Here is a 19,666-nt window from a genome sequence, read left to right as displayed (position 1 = left end):
TCTGTGACAGCTACTTATTTTAACGGTCAAGCCTGTTTTATGTCTCTAAATTGAGGCAAAAAATCAAAAAGTCACACAGAAAAAACAATTATTTCAAGTTAATGTTACTTGTGGGTTTACTTAAGTTTTTCACAGGGCTGCACACTGTCCTGTGAATAACTTTCTATTTTGACTGACTGTATGAATGCAGACTCATTCTAAATCATTGTAAAGAGCACTGTAACAGAGACTTTGATATGCCAAGGCAGTGAGTAAATTGATCCACTTCCTATATCTGGGCAATTTACACAATTTAAATAATACACAATGTATTTTTTTTACACAAACATTTTACTAGTCACAGTGCAAAGGTTTCAACTGATACCTGACATCCTGACATTGTGTTGTATGCTTCAAACAATAGCTCATTTTTCCCCCCATTCCCTGCAACCCAACCGGAAAATGAAAAGTAACCATCAAAGTAGAACTTTAACCTCAAGATATCCAATAAAATAAGAGATGAAACAGCCATAACAATTGTAGCATTCTCAAGTGAAAACTCTGGGGACCATGGCTCTAACCCACATATGGCAAAATACATCCCAAAGACCATTTCAATCCAGCCACCTACATCATATAAGGAAAACTAAAAGCCCCTCAATAATGCAACAAACCCCATTATAATATGAATAAATAACTTATACAGTATCTGCAAACACATTTCTTTTGACTCTATCAGGTTTGACTCTAATTAGAGGCTAGTTGCTGCATGTGCGCATGTCTTCCCCCACTCTCCTCTCAAATCCACCACCACTTTGCCTCTGCCCAAAAAATACACAGTAAGATCCCGTCTGTGTGGCTTTCAACACAGCCCTTACTTACCTAGACAAACACAACACTTATGTCAGGATGCTCTTTGTTGACTACAGCTCAGCATCCAGCGCTATCATTCCAAATAAGCTGGTGGTCAAACTTCTCACACTACAGCTGATCCCCTACATATGTCACTGGATATTAGATTTTGTTAACAACCACCTAACAACAGCCTGTCAGGCCGGGCAAGCACACATCCTCCACCCTCACTCTAAGTACTCAAGTCCTCTAAAGCTCTCTGTTGAGCCCTTTTCTCCGTGCTCTGTTTACACAACTGTAAACCCATCCACAACTCAGACCATTGTTTGACACTGATTGGATTCATAACTGACAATGTATATATGTCTGATGTATACAGGAGGTTCACAACTTGACATCAATAACCAGTTCTTAAATATCACAAATACCAAAGAGATCATTATTGACTTCAGGACCACAAAGAAAAACCACACACTCTAATACACATTAATAAAGAGATTGTAGAAAGAGTCTCTTCCTGGGATGATAACACTTCAGCAGCTGTGGGTAAGGAACAACAGCACCTTTACTTCCTAAAGAGGATAAAGAGAGCCAAACTCCCCAAATGCTGCTCATCACCTTCTACAGATACATAACAGAGAGCATCTTCACAACCTGCATGACTGGTTATGTGTGCACATATCATTCTGAATCTGTCTAATAAAAGCAAAAAGTACAAAATTAGCCTGTATAGCTAGAGTCAGAGATATTATATTTAGGGGTTTTTTTTTACTAATTCATTTTTATTTTTATTTAGTTTGGCTTTTTTTTAAGTGCAGAGCAGGTTTTTTGTTCCAATTTAGTTTTTATTGTTTGAAAATATTAACTTTTAGTTTCACATTTTGTTTGATTAGTCTCTTTTGATTTAATCTTTTGAAATTATTACTATATGGAGGGTGCAAGTCAGAAATAGGATTTATTAAAATACTGGTTTTTCAATAAAAACACACCTTTTTGAAAGCAGTTGTCTCACAGTTTTGTAGATATCCAGATTCTCAATAAACATATCCCTCAAAACTTCATCAGGGAAGTTGTGGTAAAATTTTACCAAACTAACAAATTCTAAAACTTTCTCTACATTTTTTTTTACTATATTTTATTTTTCCAAGTTCACAAAACTGTTTCAGTTATTTTTATTATTTTCAAGGGTCTAGTTTTACTGCAGATATTTTTATATACAGTCATATTCACCCAAAAAGCTACAAGCTATGCAACAAGCTTGTGTATTGTAAGGAAAACTAAAAGAACTAAAAGAAAATAGCAGTGCAGTAAAGATAGAGAAACTCCTACTAAATGGGTAAAACTTTGGGAAGACAGTTTTCCTTTATTCATCAGCTTGTGAGTCATATAAGAAACCTGTGGATCAGAACGAGTTGCACCAGCTAACAGATGTATCCTCAAATATTCTTAAAGTTACTGTGGAAAAAATAATAACTTATAGGACTGAGGAGATGATTGTACAGAGCTAAAATGTAGCCATTTTAACGTTGCACTCACTGTTTTTGTTTAGGGAGAGAGCTAAGAATGTCAGATTATAAAAAAAATTAATTTATTGTTCACATGCTAAATGCATGTGAGCACTTTGCTGCACTGTCCCACACATATAATCCTCCCTACATTTCATTTGTTTAGATATATCACTCCATGTGTAATCCTTCAGTGCACTATATCTATATCTTTACAAATATCTATCAAATTAAAATAAAAAATTTGGGGTTACTCTGTTCTCGATTGCGCGTTTGGAGGGACTCTTCGTGGGTACTGTGGTGGGAATTTTCAGCATTGGCGGCAGCCTTGGCATTATGGGCGGGCCTCGTGGCTTCAGACACATCTGTAATGGTCACTGTGCGACTTTAGCTGGATTCTCCTCACATTCTTTCACAGTTAGAAGTAAAATTAAGTCAAGTGATTTAGTAATGAAAGATTTAAATAGCTACATCAGCAGTAAGTCTTTGCAGTAGCAGCCAAGCTTCGCTAACAGTAGCAGGAACAGAGTTTAACAGCTGACCGGGGAAGACTCGGACCCACAGGGGGCAAAGCGCACCTCTAACAGGGCTACTTGGAGCAGATGGGACAAAGAAAAAAATTTCTGTAGAACTAAAAGATGTAACTAAGAAGTGGTGCACAGCTAGCTTTAGCACTGGCTCTCACTGGAAAACTACAAAAACAAAAAGAACCCTGGCAAGGAGATTCTGTGCTCACAATCTACACCATCCCAGTGCACAGAGTTGTTAATCCACCGTTTGTCCTCTACTTTTTATTGTAGGTTTGCCATCTCTAAGCTACCACTGCTAACACTAACACTACTTTATGCTGGGGAAATAAATCTCAGGGACAAAATAGAAGCTAGTACTTATTTAGTCTTAACAATAGCCTTGACCCTGTTTCTGCACCAACACAGGTCTAAACACCAGAGAAAGAAAAAGAAAGTTTTAAGTGCCCAGAAATCTGTCTATAAGAAGAAGTACAGGTAGACTCACCAGTGAATCCGGCCTTCAACAGGAGCCCAAGTCGTGTCAGTTGCTTCCAGCTGCTCGCCCATATTAAATAGCTGCAGCTTCAGGATCAATAGTGGGTGAGTCTCCAACAGGAAAAGGGTGCGTAATTACGCACAAGGTAGAACATTGGCTGCTTCATTAATATGTAGAGAGGATTGGTCAGGGCCTATATCTCAGTTTTATTTGTTTTTTTCTAACCTTAGATAGGTGGCTTGTCAGAATTTGATCCTGTTGCTAAGCTAAAGCTAACACTGAATTTAAAGTCAGCACATTTATTGTATTTTTTATCAATATTATTGTAGATGGATGTTAATTATCATGGCCTATGTCATCATTAGTAGTTAAAGTTAAAGTTTTTTATTAGCATGAAACAATATTGCCAGGATAACATAGGCGGCTTTAAGGTTGGTATATATTAAATGCAGTATTTGCAGCATATACCATATTTATTTGCATGTTCCCAAGTAAAGAAATGGCAATAAGTAGCCGAGAAACACTGAAAATATTTTTAGTTGTGCTATAAGTTGCCAAAGTTAAATAAATTATCATCTAGTATGAACATATTTTCTTATTAATATATGAATGAGATATATTTGTGAGCAACTCAGCTGATTTGGACTTATAACCAATAATCAATTATTACTGTGTTATGAAGCTTTTTTCCCTTTCTTAAATACACAGTAGCACCTGTGGAAGAGAGTTCATTAGCCATGGTCTTAACCACAGTCTGCCTCAAACTCATAGCTCATAGGCTTGTCTGTGATCATTGCCATTCCCCACGCTGGTTCCTGATGTAGTTTAAAGCAGGCTTTTTGGCTTCGATTGTATTGTATAGACTCTAAACTTGGGCCTGTTTATAGGTATGGCTGATATATATTATATAGTTTAACAGGTTTCTGACTGCGGATCCTAGTTCATAATCTCTGTTTTGTGGACATCGTATGTACTAGTGTAAGTGAATCGGTGCACATAAGTGACTTTGTGATTGTGCTACTCTCCCTGAGACAGTAAAGTGAGGTGAACCAGATGTCCTCGGTTCTGCTGTGACGGTGACCCACTGACTGATGCTCTGCCACTACAGCCATGCTGCTAAAGTCCCTAACAGTTGGTATGTTTCCATATTCTCTCTTGTTTTCTCTTTGAATATCAACATATGATAAGTGATATCCATCCAGCAAGGCCTCGAACACAATAAAACAAGGGAAATCTTCTCTTTTTAAAGTGTAATTGGCAGTTCCAGTTTGTTCATATATTTTAAAAATATGTGCATGGACAGGACACTGTTTTTTCATTTTGGAGTAGTAAATAGCATGTACTGTATGTGGGTCCTTTGTGTAGTGGTTAATGGATTCATCTTACACATTGAAAGCTCCCTGGTTTGAGAGTAGGATTGGATACAAATCCACCCTCAGGGTGTCACAAGCCCAGATAAATGGGAACGTTGTGCCAGGAGGAGCAGCAGTCTTGCTCATTCACATATTCTCCTTTTTAGCATTTTTTTTTTCTGGTAATCACCTCTGGGCTACAATACGAATGCATCCAGACTTTTTAAAGCTAGAGCCACTTTATGTCTCAGTATGGAGACATAAAGTGGCACACGAAATCACCCAGGTACGAGTATGTGACTCAGATTTCCTGTTAGTGGGAATAATGGGAACAGAGATAATATAGTTTTGTAGTTTTAATTAGTTTGTATTTTATTTCATGACTGATTGTTTTTCAGCTCAATTTAGTTTAGGGTCATTTTATTTCAGTTTTCAATATTTAGGTTTAGTTATTAGGTTCAGTTTTCCATTTTTAAATATTTCTTTTGTCATGGGCATGATTTACTAATATTAATGTCTTATTTAACTTACATCTTATTAACATATACATTTAGCCTGGGTTTAGTTCAATGAATAACATGGATTTGTTAGAACATTTCCCTTGTCCAGAATTATATAACTGTCTCTTGATAATGTTTTTTGTATTTTAAAGCTCTGCTAAACAGAGCCATGAACAGCTGACTCATTTACATCAGTCATATCTAAGAGTTACCTGCTGTAGATTACCCAGAAACTAAGGCCGTTTGTATCTTTTTGACCGGCAGTATAAATCAATAAGGACACGTTAAAAAAAGTGCGCACATGTTGCTGAAGGCCTGGGGGAGAGCGAGCCCTTTAAATATCAACTGATGAGCTTGTGAACTCTAAACTCTTTTTCTGAAAGCAATTGAGGGGATGGGGGGGTGGCAGAGGGGTCACACCTGACCGTTTCCAAATATGATTATGTCAGAATAAACTGATTATTTCAGGCATATGAGACAAATGTGCGTCACAGGCTAAATTTAAACTCTGTATGTCTGAAGGCAAGGAGACAAAACGACCCGGTCAGATGTCCTCATAGTGGAAGTTTTATTTCACATAACAAAAGCAGCACGCCATAAATTACATACAGAAATTAACATTTTGAAAAGGAAACGACTGAATTTAAAATACAGGAAAGGTCTGAGAGTGTTGACCGCAGAAACAGGCAATAACAGGTGGTGTATTTAGAGATGGCCTGCGCATGGCCACTGTAACAGCTCCAGCAAACAAAGCCATCTTTTTTTCGGTCCGTTTTTCACGTGTGGAGCCTCTCTCTGATCAGCATGCAGTTACACAGACGTCTGTTTGTAGTTCTTGGTGTCCAAAACCTTCTTTCCACACATTGCACAGATTCCTGGACACAACAGAGAGAGAAAAGAACAACGCAAAAATGGTGTAAGCAAGCATTATTATTTTATCAGAGGTTTTTGGCTTCTTTGGGGCAGCAGAACTGAACTGTGAACAGAAAACAGCAGCATCAGCTCTGTCTATCAAACTGATGAGTGTAAGTTAAATATTAACTCTCCTGTAACTGTGCTTTTTGATCACATCAATTCCTGAGGAAGACCAGAGGTCCTTTTATCTGCAATATGCCCCAGCTCAGGGTTCCAGACTCCAAAAAGAATCTGGTGGAAAATCTGGGGACATTATTGTTTCTCCAGCGAGTTCTTACTGTCCTGCTGAAAGCATGTTTTTCTCTAATTTTCCCTGTTCAATGACAGAAAAAGCACAAAGGGCAGGCAAATAAGAAATGACAGTAGAGACCTAAAATTTTGCATAATTCTGATGAAGAAGTGCATATTTCCTTAAAGTTTTTTCCCCAGGAAAATGTGAGGCATCTGATGAAATGACCGATAGCCAAAACAGAAGGTCAAAAGCACAACTTCTCCAAGGCATTATAACGAGCCTATTCAAATGGCGGCCCGCGGGCCACATGCGGCCCAGAAGCAACCTGCGAGTGGCCCTGCCTGTAGTCCTGGTAGAAACACAGAGAAAATGCAAAAAATCAATTAATTAATTAATTAATTAATTTAAAAAAATAGAAAAAATAAAAAATTCCTACAGCGTAGTGTAGACTGTGAATGCAACACTCCTAGTAGCCTAGCAATATTTAACCCACAATGCACCGTGATGTAACCATATTAAACTATCATCGTAATATCTGATGCGACAACAGCATGTCTTTCTCAGTCCACAAGCGTAAAATTGACAATGAAAACCGTCGGTTTAACCCTGCCTGGCCTGACAAATACTTATTCATTTTACCGCCAAATCCAAATGCCAAACCTATGTGTTTAATTTGCAGTGAGTGTGTTGCGGTACTTACGAAGGCACCACAATGACAAACACCAGACTTTCTACACAAACTTTCCAGAGCGATCTCAGGAGAGGGCTGCAAAAGTACAGTTTAATTGCGAGTTTAATAATCTTACAACCGGAGTTGTACTACCATGGTGAGGGTCCTGTACAGCCCAAGAGAGAGCTGCAGCAGCTTCCCTTTGTGTTTGCTTCTTGGAAAAGAAGAAAAGGTCTTTCACAGATTCTGAAACAGTGAAATACTGCATGCTGGCCGTGGTGGATGCGGTGATAAGTGACGAAAAAATTAAAGTGTGACATCTGCTATTAAAAACGTACCCCTGTCAGACAGTTCAAATATTCGTAGAGTTGAAGTTCTGGTGTCAGACAAGTTTGAAATGCTGTTAGATGACCTGAAGAAAACTGATGTAATGTCTATAGCAGGAGATGGGTTCACAGACAGAACTGATAATGCACAGTTGGGCATATATGCCCGTTTTTTGGATGCAAAATTGCTCGGCTTACTGCCGTTAGAGGGCCACACAGCTGGCGAAATAATGTTTGAGAAGATTTCAGCTCTTTTTGAGGAAAATGGTCTGGATATGAAGCGTGTCTGTATACTTGTGACGGATAGGGCTCTATCCATGGCAGGAAAAGTGAGTGGTCAGTAAAATATTTATTTTAATTTGAAAGGGAATTATCAAAATGTTTTTTATTATTTCAAATGTGCAAAAAAATAGTTTTAGTTATAGCTCCCTTTTTTTTTTAATGGACCTTTTGGTGTGCATTTGTGAGAGGTCACCAGATTTACAGGGGAAAAAGGAATAAAAAATTACTTGTTTTTCAATACAGTTGTGTAGGTTTGAAATTGATCATGATCTGCTGCTTACTGGCTGCAAAAAAATATCTGGCCCAGATAAATTCCTCGGTTTGAAAATCTGGCCCAACTAACTTCTTAGTTAAATAACCATGCATTATAAGAATACATAGCTGATTTGACCTCACTTTCATGTTAAAGTTTCCAAAAACATCCAAGTCTCAAGCAGGCTGTTCTTTTGTAACCCTGTTGTTGAATTCGTATTTGCCGAACCACGTGGGAATGAGGCTGTCATCCACTGTACTTTGCCCTACTCATCCTTTGTATTTGTTATTATATTTGCTCCTTGCTTCTTTATCTGGCCTGATAACCTGTAGCCACACAGGACCATGTAAGTAACATGAAGATCGACATATCTATACCTTTTGAGACGTTATGTCTTTTGTATTATCTACTGTAAACAGCTAGCACTGTCAGCCATGCTACCTTTAACTAATCTTCTTGAAAGATTAAATCTTAGACCACTCAGTGTAATGGCAAATGCTGACTTCAGCACTACGGAAGAGGGACAGTTCATGGATCTGACTGACTCAACAACAAAGATCTAGTCTAAGACCTTTAGTAGATATAAAATAGATTAAAGAGGGGGAAAAGCCCACCGGCAGGTCAGAGTCCTCTAACATTCCCAGCTTTTGCCACATCCTAATCTAATCTGTGCTTTTCTTCACAGCTTAAAGCTGTGAAGAAAAGCAGGACTACAAGTATAATGTTTACAAAGAAGATCTGTGTATTGATCTGTGTATCATGCAGAGAGGCAGTTTTGTTAGAATCTGCTGAAAGCAATAAATGCATCCCAACAATCAAAGTTTTGGACCCGCAGTAGGATTCCTGCATGATAAGCAGTGCGACTTTGTACCTTTCTTGTATGCACAGCCCTGGCAGTAGTGTGATCCAGCCTGATGAACTGAGCTCTTGCAGATCCTGCAGATAGCAAAGCCGGACTTGCTGTAAGGGTCGAACCTGTGATGGGAAAGAATTATAGACGCATAACTACAGATGCAGTAAAGTTGATTAGCCATGTTAGTGGCATGGCTGTAATGAATAAGCAAGTTAAAATTGTGATTTTCATGCAAGAAAGTATGTAGCTCTTGTATGTGAAAATAGAGACCCTGATGGCGCTCACCTGGCTTTCTTAGAAGTCAACATCTTATTCTCATTTAGTTTGCGCCCACCACTCTCTGATTGGAAAAAGCAGAAAGGATCCAATTAAGCATCATCATTAAAGTAACATCACATTAAAACCACAAAGCTTCTGTGCAGGCCGGTGGTCCTGTATCACCACTCAGCCTACACTTGTGAAAAGAAAGTGCCCCTTCTGTCAGTTCTAAGCTTTTTCAGATCAGGACATAAATAAAAACTTCAAACACAACATTAGATGAACAACAACACATCTTACACCGTGTGATTGTTTCCTTGAACAAAAACTAAGCAAAAATGCATAAATGGTGTGTAAAAACAACATGATTCAGGCATGCGTTTATGCATAGCGACATTCCCATTAGGTAGAGGTCTGGACTTTGACTGGGCCATTGCAAAACCTTGATTGTTTTACTTTTCAGACATTCAGCTGTAGATTCACTGCTGCACTTGGGATCATTGTCCTGTTGCATCAGCCAGATTTTAGCTGTTGGACAGAGGGCCTCACAGATAAGTCTATGATCAACTCAATGACTGCAAGGTGACCAGGTCCTGTGGCTGCAAAACAACCCCAGATCATCACTCCTTCCCCATCGTGTTTGTGCTGATATGTTGTGTTTGGTTTTCTCCATGCACAGTGTTATGCATTATGGCTATTCTTTTTTTTTTTTTTTTTTTTTTTTGCCTGTCCCATTTGGTTCTTTAGCCGTCAGAATTGTTGTCTGAAGACCAACAAGGATACCAAATGGATTTATTTTGCCAAATGGATCATCATGGCATTGCCGTATTGGTCCATTTGATCAAACTTTGTTGTTATTATTTACTTTATTTTCAGTTGTTACAGATGGGACAGACATGACTGGGGGATAGGAAAGGGAGAAAGAAAGAGAGGAAGGAAAAGAAAAACAGAAGGGAAAAGGGACAGTGAGAAAGGGCACTTACAAAGACAAAGAGAAAAAAAAAATCTCCTGGATCACCTGTTGAGAGAAAAAGAAGAGAAAACAAGCAAAAAAAACAAAAAAACAAAGCAACATACTAAACAACACCATCACGTTAATCTAGCTAAGTGTGAACAGCAGTAAATATTAAATATTGAATGTTGTTGTGCAGCACGCAGGACAGACAGCGCACAATGTGCTTTGAAGTAGCAGCTAAGAAAGGTGTAGTTTATGTCTACGAACAGTGAACACCCGTGTGCACACCTGTGTGGATCAGCGCGCTTGTATACAAAAGGTTTCCCCATGTAACGGTCTGCTAGAGGGTGTGGAGGGCCATAGCCCCATCCCCCAGGGCATGAAGCAGGCATGGAGGAGATCCAGGCTCCAGACATCCAGAGGCCCCAGAGTGCGAGAGCCCAAAGAGGACCACCGGAGGGGCATCCGTGCCACCCTCCTGGGAAGGGCTGAGGAGATCCCCAGACGAGGGGTCACCCAGTAGCCACGGAGCAGAAGCCACGGAGCAGAAGCCAGAGGGGGCTGCACCAGCGTGCCCGCCGGCTCTGCCGGCAGCCAGCTGTGCCAGAGTGAACCCAGTTGCAGGCCCCGAGGCCGGAGGCCCGAGGGCCCCCTTTGCCCCGGAAGAGGCCTGACCGAGCGACAGGCACCAGGCCCCGCCAAGTAGCCACCGGGAGTGAGCTGGTGCATACCTGAGCGCCCAGCCCCGGACACCAAGAACCACCAATGCACCAACCCCTGAGGGCATCAGTTACCGGCAGGGAGTGTGGTGAGGGGAGATAGGCCTCCACACTTTGGAGGGCCTGGGAGTTCCCAGGGAGGTGGAGTCTAAGACCTGACCTGACATATAGACACAGACAAACAGGCAAACACAGACACAAACATGCTTTCCCACCCTCATGCACACATATACAAACACTCAGCACTCACCCAACGTAGGGATAGACATACATGGACATGTACACACAATCATACTCCCCAAACATACTCTATACCCCGGGTCCAGGTACCCTCGCCCCCAGAGGGGCAAACGGCACCCAGACCCTTTATGGCTATTCTGATCTCTTCTATGCAAAGGACCTTGCTCCAGAAGTCTTTTGGTTTGTTCAGATGCAACTTGGCAAACCTAAGCTGTGCTGCCATGTTTGTGTTAGAGAAAAGAGGCTTTCTTCTGGTCTTGTGTGAATTTGCAGGCACATTCATTCCTGGGAAGATTGAATGTTTTCCACTTTATAATAATTTTTAATCACTGTAGAATGATCAAACCATAAACAGACTGATGAACATCAACAAATGCTTCTCTAAGGTCATTGCTGACGTCTTTCTTCCTTGGCATCATGTTAAAATACACCTGAATGCTCCAGACAGGCAAACTGCTAAAACCTATGCTTTTATAGAGATGCTCACACTTGTTGATGATCAAACCAAAACTAAATGGATTTGATTATCAGTACCTGAATGCTACCTACCCTCTTAATTCCCTAGTTTTTTACAGGATTGCAGGATTGTAGTAAAGGAATAAATTATGCAGAACTGACATTTTTCTTTGTGCTTCTGTGCTTTTGCACAGGAAAGATGAGCGAGGTTATTGGTAATGTCAGCCATGTGCTAACTGTCTAATTTTACTTATACTGCACGGTGTTTGGCCAAAAAAAAGTTGTTTAGCCCGTGCAACAGGGACAGTGATTGATTAATGTACTGTGATCCACTCTCAGATCCTGTTTAGGTAGCTGTTTGGGGAGTTTATTTCCCACTTCCAATATGAAGAGAAAGGTTATACAAGCCAGGAAGCACTGGATCTCAGTTAACCGTTCTCATAGAGCAATGATTGATATCAGCTAAGTGGGTAAAAATCTTTATTCTTTCCTTTCATGTTTTTTTCTGTAATTACTAGTAACGGATGCTAATAAGATGCTTTCTTGAGAGTAGCTTTACATTAAAAGTTATAGCCTTATAGTTATAGCCTTCATCAAGTCCTCAGTGCTTAGGCTCAGTGGAGTTCACCTTACAATAACAACACATTTGCTCTGTGTGATTAGCACATCATAGCTGCAGATCTCAGGCCATCTATCAGTGTTTTCCTAACCACTTATCCAACTGTCATAGCGTGAGAGACACGGTACAGCAAACACAGCCAACACAGAGAGACAACTTTTCACTCTCAAATCCACATCTACAACTGATTTATAGTCAACCTAACAAGCATGTTATCATACTGTGGAAGACACATCAGCTCCCAGAAGAAGTTTGAACCCAGAACCTTCTTGTAGTGTGGTGACAGTGCTAACCACTGTACCACACTAATCTCAGGGCAAACCCGGTATTTCCTTGTTTCTCACTTCAGCAGCACTTATATAAACAATTAATGGTTAAAGAGTGTCATCTAGTGGTAAGAATTTAGTTGAAGTTTACTTTAAGAGTTAAATTCTAAAAATTGGACTAAAATGAGAACTTTTAAAGTTCATAGAGTCACATTATAACATGTATAAATGTTTAAAACATATTCAACCATTTAAAAAAGTTTACTTGCTAATCTCATGATACATCAGTGCAGTTCTTTATATGTCTGCTATGCCCTCCGATTGTTTGGCCACTTCATGAAAGACAGCTGCTCTCGCCTGTCTTTGTTGCAGTTCTCCCACACCTGACTGCCAGAGCCGTACGGGATTATGCTTGTTTGTAAAATCCATGTAATTAGCTCCAGCAGCAAGTGCCCCTTTGCATTTAGTCACCAAGCTAAGAGATGCATGTTGATTCAGGATTACTTATAGTGATCTTGGGAGTTGAACTGTGGCAAACCTGTGGGACCTGCTCTGTTCTGTTGTGTTTGGTTAAACTTGTCTGTATGTTAGCAGAAGCTTTTGTGGCCAGGCAGGGAGCGTAGGCTTTGTATTTGTGCTTTGACATGTAACTTGGTGCTTCTTTTCTTTTTTAGCAATAAAAATAAGTAGTTTTTTTTCTGTTTACTTTATTATTGTAAATTGATTGTAAATAAATGCCTTGTTTGTTCGACAATCTTGTATGAATGTTTGTGATTTGGTCTGCTGGTATGTTATGTTGTACTCCATGCCCTCCATAAACTGCAGATAAAAGCCCTTTAGATATGCAAGTCAGAGATGATTGTAGGCTTATATTCTTGAGTTACTATCACTGGTTTTAAAGAAAAGAAAAGAAAAGAAAAGAAAAGAAAAGAAAAGAAAATTGGATATCAGGTCATCTCCAAAGTACATGTATGTACATTGTGAATAATAGTAATAGTAATTTTGGACTTTAAATTATTTCTTTCAACTGTTCCTTTTCCAAGGGAATAATTGTACAGAACACATCTTGAATGACTTTAAAAAAACAAACAAAAAAACAAAAACAAGAATTGGGTGCACAGGTTTGGATTTTCTATAATCCACACAGGGTCAAAAGTATACATACAGGATCAAAAATATACACACACTATCATAAGTTTTTCATTAAATGGTGCTGAATGTTCTACAATGTATTTTAACCTGACAAGGCCAAAACTTCTTAACTCCTCCTCAGTGATCATGATTGACTACAACTGGTAGTTTCGCTTTGCTAACACAAAAATAATTTGTTTTACAACACTCATTGGAGTCATCAATACTCAGAACAATAGGAAAGTCAAAAGAACTCGGTGAAGATCTAAAAAGCAGAACTGTAGATTTACAAAATTAGGTACTTTTCTTGGAGCAATTTTAAACAACTGTGGACTCCAAAATCGTCAGTTCAAACAACTGTATGTAAATACAAACTACTTACATGTGCTACCACTTTGCCAAGGTTTGAATGAGGACGGAAACGAGGAATCACCAAGGCACAAGATTGGTCATGAACTAGAAACTTTTCGAACACCATCGTTCATTTGAAGTGACTTTTATACTGCAAAGGACTGGTGGTAGCATAATGCTGCCAGTGATACTGGTAGACTGCATAAGGTGGATGGAATCAAATAAGGAGCCAGAACTATGCCACAAACCATATTCTTATTTTTCTTTTGTTTGTTTTAAGTCATTCAAGCAGCCCTTGCACACTGGTGACATTATGCCATTGAACTGAAACAAATCCAGATTTTACTCTGTTCACCTGTTGTATTCCGGGCTCCATCCTTCCAGGTGTCAGGAGTGATGACCTTACCGAGCTTCTTCTCACCTGGAGATAAAAAGCAACGCAGCATATGTAACAAAAGCAACGCAGTGGATTTAAAGGAAATAAGCCTAGAAGGTGAAGGTATGTTTTCCTGAACCAAAACAACAGTGAGGACAGTAATAACAACAGTTAGCATCACATAGCGTTAGCCAGCTTTCTAAGGATCATCGAGCTTCTCTTAACGGGAAAAAAGACATTAGAATTGAAGATCTAAAATAAATTAAGTGATAGGAGAATGGCGAGATACCTACACTTTTCACAAACCATTGTCCTTCTTTGTTTGTTAAAATAGAAGCAGAAGCGTTAGCTGCGTTTAGCTTTCTCTGTTAATGTAAACTTCCGGTCGTTACTTCCGTTTCCTTGCAGCTCGCAAACGATTGATTGGTTAAAGCCTAGATTTCAAATCTCAGATGCCATTGGTTAGCTTTACTGCGCTTCGGCGAGGGTCCAAGTAACCCGTTCTGTGATTGGTTGCAGTTTCCCCTGTTCATCTGTAAAGTGGACGAAAACCTGTAAGTTTTCTTTAAAAATTAAAAGTTTGCTGCTGCATTATTTCACACGTGTGAATATAACGTGTGAAATATAACGTATGAAATACGTGTGAAATAATTAAATCCAATAAATAATAATAAAAAACTTTTAAAGCTTACAAACAGTAGGCGACTATAGCAGTCAGGCAGAGATAGTTTAAAGAACACTGAAGAATCTCATTTTTCTATTTCCCGTCAGAATAACGTTATAGCAGTGAAAGTAGAAAAAGAATGGCCCTCACTGATAAATAGTGGTTCACATCTAGCTACATGTGACAGTGTTCACATGTTCTGATTAAATAGGGAAACTGATTAAATAAAGGATTATGTTCAAACAAGTATACCACAAACATACAATTTGTTTTCAACAAAAAAAAAATCTGTGGTAAAAGTGGCTTAAAACAAAATCCACAATAATAATAAAATGAACGGTGGTTTATGGATGTAGTAAAGGAGGATAGGGTGGAGAGGGTTGGTGTGACAGATGAGCAGGGTAGTGGTAGGATGAGATGGAGGCAGATGATCCACAGACCCATAAAGGGAGCAGCTGAGAGATCTGAAAATGGATTAGAAAATGTTCTACACAAATATAAAAACACAAAAGTCTCAATGACTCCTTTGTCACTTTGGATTGAATTACACTGGACCAATTGCATTGGCCCAGGTCTCACATGTGAAAGATGAGAAAAGCCCATCTCCCACCAACCATTCTCACCACCTACTACAGAGGGAGTATCGAGAGCATCCTGAGCAGCTGCATGACTGTCTGGTATGGAAACTGCACCGTGTTAGATCGCAAGACCATACAGCGTAAAGTGAGAACAGCTGAGAAGATCACTGGAGCCTGTCTTCCCTCCAACACAGACACTTATTGAATCAACTGCATCCACAAACCCACCAGCATTGTGGAGGACCCCACACACCCCTCACACACACTCTTCACCCTCCTGCTTTCTGGTAAGACATACCGAAGCACTCACGCCCTCAGTGCCAGACTACAAAACAGTTTCTTCCTCCAAGCTGTCAGACTCCTGAATACTCAGAGACAAGACTGACACACCCACACACCTTTATACATTCCATTACCTCAAGTACTTATTGCACAATGCTAAAGTCTTTTTGTAAAACTATTGCACCATCTTGTGTCTGTATGGTTCTGCTCTATCTGGTGTCGCACTGTTTTTTGCCATTTTTGCACACTTGCACTTTAATTAGTCCTGTGTTGATTTACTGTTATATGTAGCACCATGGTCTTGGATGAAAGCTTTTTCGTTTCACTGTGGCAGCAACAAATGTATACTAAATGCATGGCTGTCTGTAATATATTTAAAGTTGTTAAAACTATAATGTACTTTTATTGAACTTTGTCTTGCCTCATCTACAAGGAATAAGTATTGTACTTTTATTTTGAAGTGAAAGCGGAAGTGAGCATGGTTCCATGTTTACGGAAACAAGGTCAAGCGATTCATCTATGGATGTTACCTGTGCTACAAATCCAGCGTTACGTTGAGGTTTAAAGTGTTTTGTGTTCAATTTGTCGGTGTCCTGTTGTAGTTCGCTACAGCCTTCACAATGTGGGACCATGAAATCAGAGCCATGGCGTCCACTCACGCTATCATCGCCGCTTCGGTGTTCATGGCGACGGTGCTACCTGCTGTGCTCGTACCGGGCTTCTCGGTGTACGGCACACACCTGCTGTGGCTCTACTCGGTGTCCGCTGCGGTCACCGCGGTCAGCGTGGCCGTGTTCTGGCTGCTCGGGATCACACCGCCCGCCAAGAAGCACACGCTGGGATACAAGGTGCTGATAACGCTTTAATAATGATGGAGTGATGTGTGCAGTGCCACATGGGCTGTTTTATTTTTTTTAAAAGTGCAATCAATGCAGTTTTTAAAAGAGGGTTTCATTTGTTAAGGGGGGAAAGCGATCCAAACCGACCTGGCCCTATGTGAAACACTAATTGCCCCATTCAAATTTTGTCTTGCTAGTCCACAGAATATTTTCCCAAAATTCTAAGGGGATCAATAAGATGCTGTTTGGCAAATATGAGACAAGCTTTTGTTTTAAATTTGGTCAGCAGTGGTTTTGTCCTTGGAACTCTTCCATGGATGCCATTTTTGCCCAGTCTTTGTGTGTGGTTTGTGGATTGTGGTGTAATGTGTTGCTCTTAGACTACTCCACTTTGTCAGACAGACTCTGTTCAAGTGATATTTTAATTCAACACGTCTGGCAGTAATCAGGCCAGGGTATGGCAAGTAAAATTAAAGTTGCCTTTCCAAAAAAAGAAAAACATCTTGACTTATTTGTATATAAATTAATGTGAATACTTGACTCTTGCATGTTCATCAAACCAAGATCTTTTTTCCCAGGAAGTGATCTTTTTATATCTGGATCTTAAAGGTTTGACTGTTTTCTCGCTGTTTTTTTTCTGCAGCTGTCGAGGTTGCTTCGCTCCTGCCTGTACTTCTTCCTGTCGTGCCTGTTCTTCCACACTGTTGTTGTCTTATACGGAGCTCCACTGATCGAGTGAGTTGTTGTTTTTGCTCGTGTTTACATGTATGTGTTTAACAGAGGTTGATAAAGAGAGACGCAGAGAGCAGAGATCGCCACAGTAATACACAATAAACTAAGGATCCATGGAAGGATCACACATAAATGAATGAAAACAGCAGGCAACTACAGAAATCTTCAAACCCTGAAATGATTCTGTCACTTATAAAAAGTCAAGTGAACTGAATTTCCCAGAGGAACCCACCCGAGGGATTAATAAAGTTTCATCTAATCTAATCTAAAGTGTTTTACTTTGTCTCTGCTTGCTTTTTTATGTGCTTTTTTTTTTTTAAACAAAAAACAAAACTGTCAATAACGCTCTTATTGTAGTTGTCGTTGATACCGTGAACCTATCATTTCTTACAGATCTGCCTTAGAAACATTCTCCCTTGCTGTGCTGCTGACTTCGTTAACCACGCTGAGGTGTCTCTGTGTCCTCGGCCCCAACGTCCAGGCCTGGATACGAGTCTTCAGTCGCCACGGGTAAGGCTGAAATCATTTTCCTTCTTTTTCTTTCCTCCTGGCTTTTCACATGACTCTGTGTTGAAGATAGTAACTGTTCTTGCTTTTTCTTTGTCTCTGGCTCCAGAGCTATGTCTGTGTGGGACACCTGTCTGCAGATCACTGTGGCCTGCACACTTGTTGGAGCCTGGGTCGGAGCATTCCCCATACCTCTGGACTGGGATAGGCCCTGGCAGGTAATTCTATGCATGGACAAAGCGTATACTCTTGGATTTGTATCCTCACATTAGGTCTTATACAGTCTAGCATGTGACTTTTTTATGTTTAGGCTCCTTTTTCATTAAATTACATGCTGCAGTTTAATAAACGGGTTCCTGATATTTCCTCTACACACATTCATTTCATTTAGATAAAAATAACCCAAGAACTGGCTCAGTCAGTAGTCTGGCTGTGGCACTTTGTAAGCAAATTAGCTGGCAATGAAGGTACATTCAGTACTTTTTCTTTCCCCAAGTGTCGACGCAGCAGATGGATCTACGTGTTTAATTTGGCACAGAGTTTGTGCCAGATGCCCTTCCTGACACAACCTTCACATTTATCTGAGCTTGTGACCCCGAGGCTGGGTTTGTGTCTTCTGGTCTGAAACCAGGGATCTTTTCCATCCCTGGTTTAATTTGTTAACCACTAAAGCACGGAGAATCAAATGTCAATTTTAAATTTTTTTTGCAAATAAAATGAATATTTCTTGCTTTGGAAGAGAGAGTCTGACTAAATCTCTAATCCACTGTATGTAGAAATGTTCTCTATCCACAGTGGAGTTTTTGCTCTTAAGACAGGGAACTAACACGACCATTTAAACCATATTACCCGCGAAGCCTCTCTTAGATTTTTCTGAGGTTTTCTCAAATGACTGCTGGATTCACAAAGGCCTCTTAACTGCATGGACTTGTAAATTACTGGTTTCATTTTGATGAATGGAGGAGGTGGATGTCCTTGTGTTTTCATTATTCCGTTAAAAATACCTTTAAAATGACCTTAAATGGGTACTTTTCTGCTTTGTTAGTTGGTGAGTAGCAAAAGTGTTGTAGAAGGGGAGAAAAGGAAGAGAAAACAGTAAAAAAATTGGAATACACGTGTATTAATAGCAGCAACATCAGGCTGATGTGCTGTAGTGACAGAAGTAAAGATTGTCTTTCAAAAGCAGGAATGAAATGATAGGTTGCTATGGTGATATATAACACAAGTGTGCCAGAGGATGATACTGGGCACTAACCTGCATGAAGCCGGTGTGGTAGCTGTCAGAGTGAAAAAGCTGGTGTAAATTACACATTTTTTTTTTGTAGTTGATTTAAGTTGTTAACTTCCAAATTCTCCATCACGATGATTTTTTTTTTTTAAGCACTGGACAGAGTAATCAGCCAATGAATAATGAATTAGATTGTTTTTTTAATGGAAAATGGAACACATTAAAGTTATAATTGCACAGGGAATTCTGTGTAAAATGACTGAAGGAAAATGCAGAGGTAATTGGGGTGTAACTCAAATTGACAGACTAATAGTTCAGCTTCTCTTTGATGTATCGGACCAGTGTCAGGCTTTTAGTGAACAATCATGCTCACTTTTCTACTACTTCTGTGTTTTTGTAGGTCTGGCCTGTTTCCTGCAGTTTTGGCTCTTTGTTCGGCTACTTGACCGGGCTTGTTGCAGCTCCAGCGTGGATCCATTATCACCGCAAACAGCTCACATACAAGTGCAAGTGATAGTCAGACACACGTGTATTATGCCTGTGCTTGTGCGAATGTATCCACGATGGTGTGACTCCTCATCCTGCTGAATTTCTCTCACTTTTTATTATTTATTTGGGAGCATTCACCCCCTTTGCAGCCTGTAGGGTTGGCAGTTTTGTAACAGCTCAGAGGTATTATTTTGTACACGTGATGGCTGAAACTGAATATTTTTAAATGTAATAAAATATTTTCTTCGGTAA

General features: G+C 39.7%; 2 protein-coding genes and 1 long non-coding RNA gene across 3 annotated transcripts; 2 read left to right on the top strand and 1 right to left on the bottom strand.

Moving 5' to 3' along the window:
- Positions 1-5,737: 5,737 nt before the first annotated feature.
- Positions 5,738-14,540, bottom strand: cript (cysteine-rich PDZ-binding protein). The gene is made up of 5 exons (XM_003441761.5): positions 14,389-14,540; positions 14,075-14,140; positions 9,010-9,064; positions 8,743-8,846; positions 5,738-6,068 (listed from the first exon to the last, which is right to left on the bottom strand). Exons 1-5 carry the CDS (start codon positions 14,402-14,404, stop codon positions 6,004-6,006), a joined length of 306 nt encoding a protein of 101 aa, XP_003441809.1. The 5' UTR covers positions 14,405-14,540; the 3' UTR covers positions 5,738-6,003.
- On the top strand, positions 14,100-15,445 carry LOC112847692 (uncharacterized). Its single transcript, XR_003221411.1, has 2 exons — positions 14,100-14,218; positions 15,395-15,445. It is a non-coding gene; the product is annotated as an uncharacterized LOC112847692 (long non-coding RNA).
- A 636-nt stretch (positions 15,446-16,081) lies between these two features.
- On the top strand, positions 16,082-19,666 carry pigf (phosphatidylinositol glycan anchor biosynthesis, class F). Its single transcript, XM_019362821.2, has 5 exons — positions 16,082-16,467; positions 17,102-17,193; positions 17,584-17,700; positions 17,807-17,915; positions 19,326-19,666. The coding sequence occupies exons 1-5, from the start codon at positions 16,240-16,242 to the stop codon at positions 19,437-19,439; spliced, it is 660 nt and encodes a 219-aa protein (XP_019218366.1). The 5' UTR covers positions 16,082-16,239; the 3' UTR covers positions 19,440-19,666.

The sequence above is a fragment of the Oreochromis niloticus genome, linkage group LG8 (assembly GCF_001858045.2).
Source record: "Oreochromis niloticus isolate F11D_XX linkage group LG8, O_niloticus_UMD_NMBU, whole genome shotgun sequence".
NCBI lineage: Eukaryota > Metazoa > Chordata > Actinopteri > Cichliformes > Cichlidae > Oreochromis > Oreochromis niloticus.
The sequence above is the reverse complement of the archived record's forward strand: the minus strand, read 5'-3'. Positions and strand labels throughout refer to the sequence as shown.

What these genes read in the sequence shown, in the direction of transcription:
- cript (XM_003441761.5), bottom strand. An exon ending in TTGACTTCTAAGAAAGCCAG is followed by an intron (nt 8,847 to 9,009) that starts GTGAGCGCCATC and finishes TTCCCATCACAG; the next exon opens with GTTCGACCCTTACAGCAAGT. An exon ending in GGGCTGTGCATACAAGAAAG is followed by an intron (nt 6,069 to 8,742) that starts GTACAAAGTCGC and finishes TGTTGTGTCCAG; the next exon opens with GAATCTGTGCAATGTGTGGA.
- pigf (XM_019362821.2), top strand. Translation starts at nt 16,240, where the DNA reads ATGTGGGACCATGAAATCAGAGCCATGGCGTCCACTCACGCTATCATC. An exon ending in CGAGTCTTCAGTCGCCACGG is followed by an intron (nt 17,701 to 17,806) that starts GTAAGGCTGAAA and finishes CTCTGGCTCCAG; the next exon opens with AGCTATGTCTGTGTGGGACA. An exon ending in ACTGGGATAGGCCCTGGCAG is followed by an intron (nt 17,916 to 19,325) that starts GTAATTCTATGC and finishes GTGTTTTTGTAG; the next exon opens with GTCTGGCCTGTTTCCTGCAG.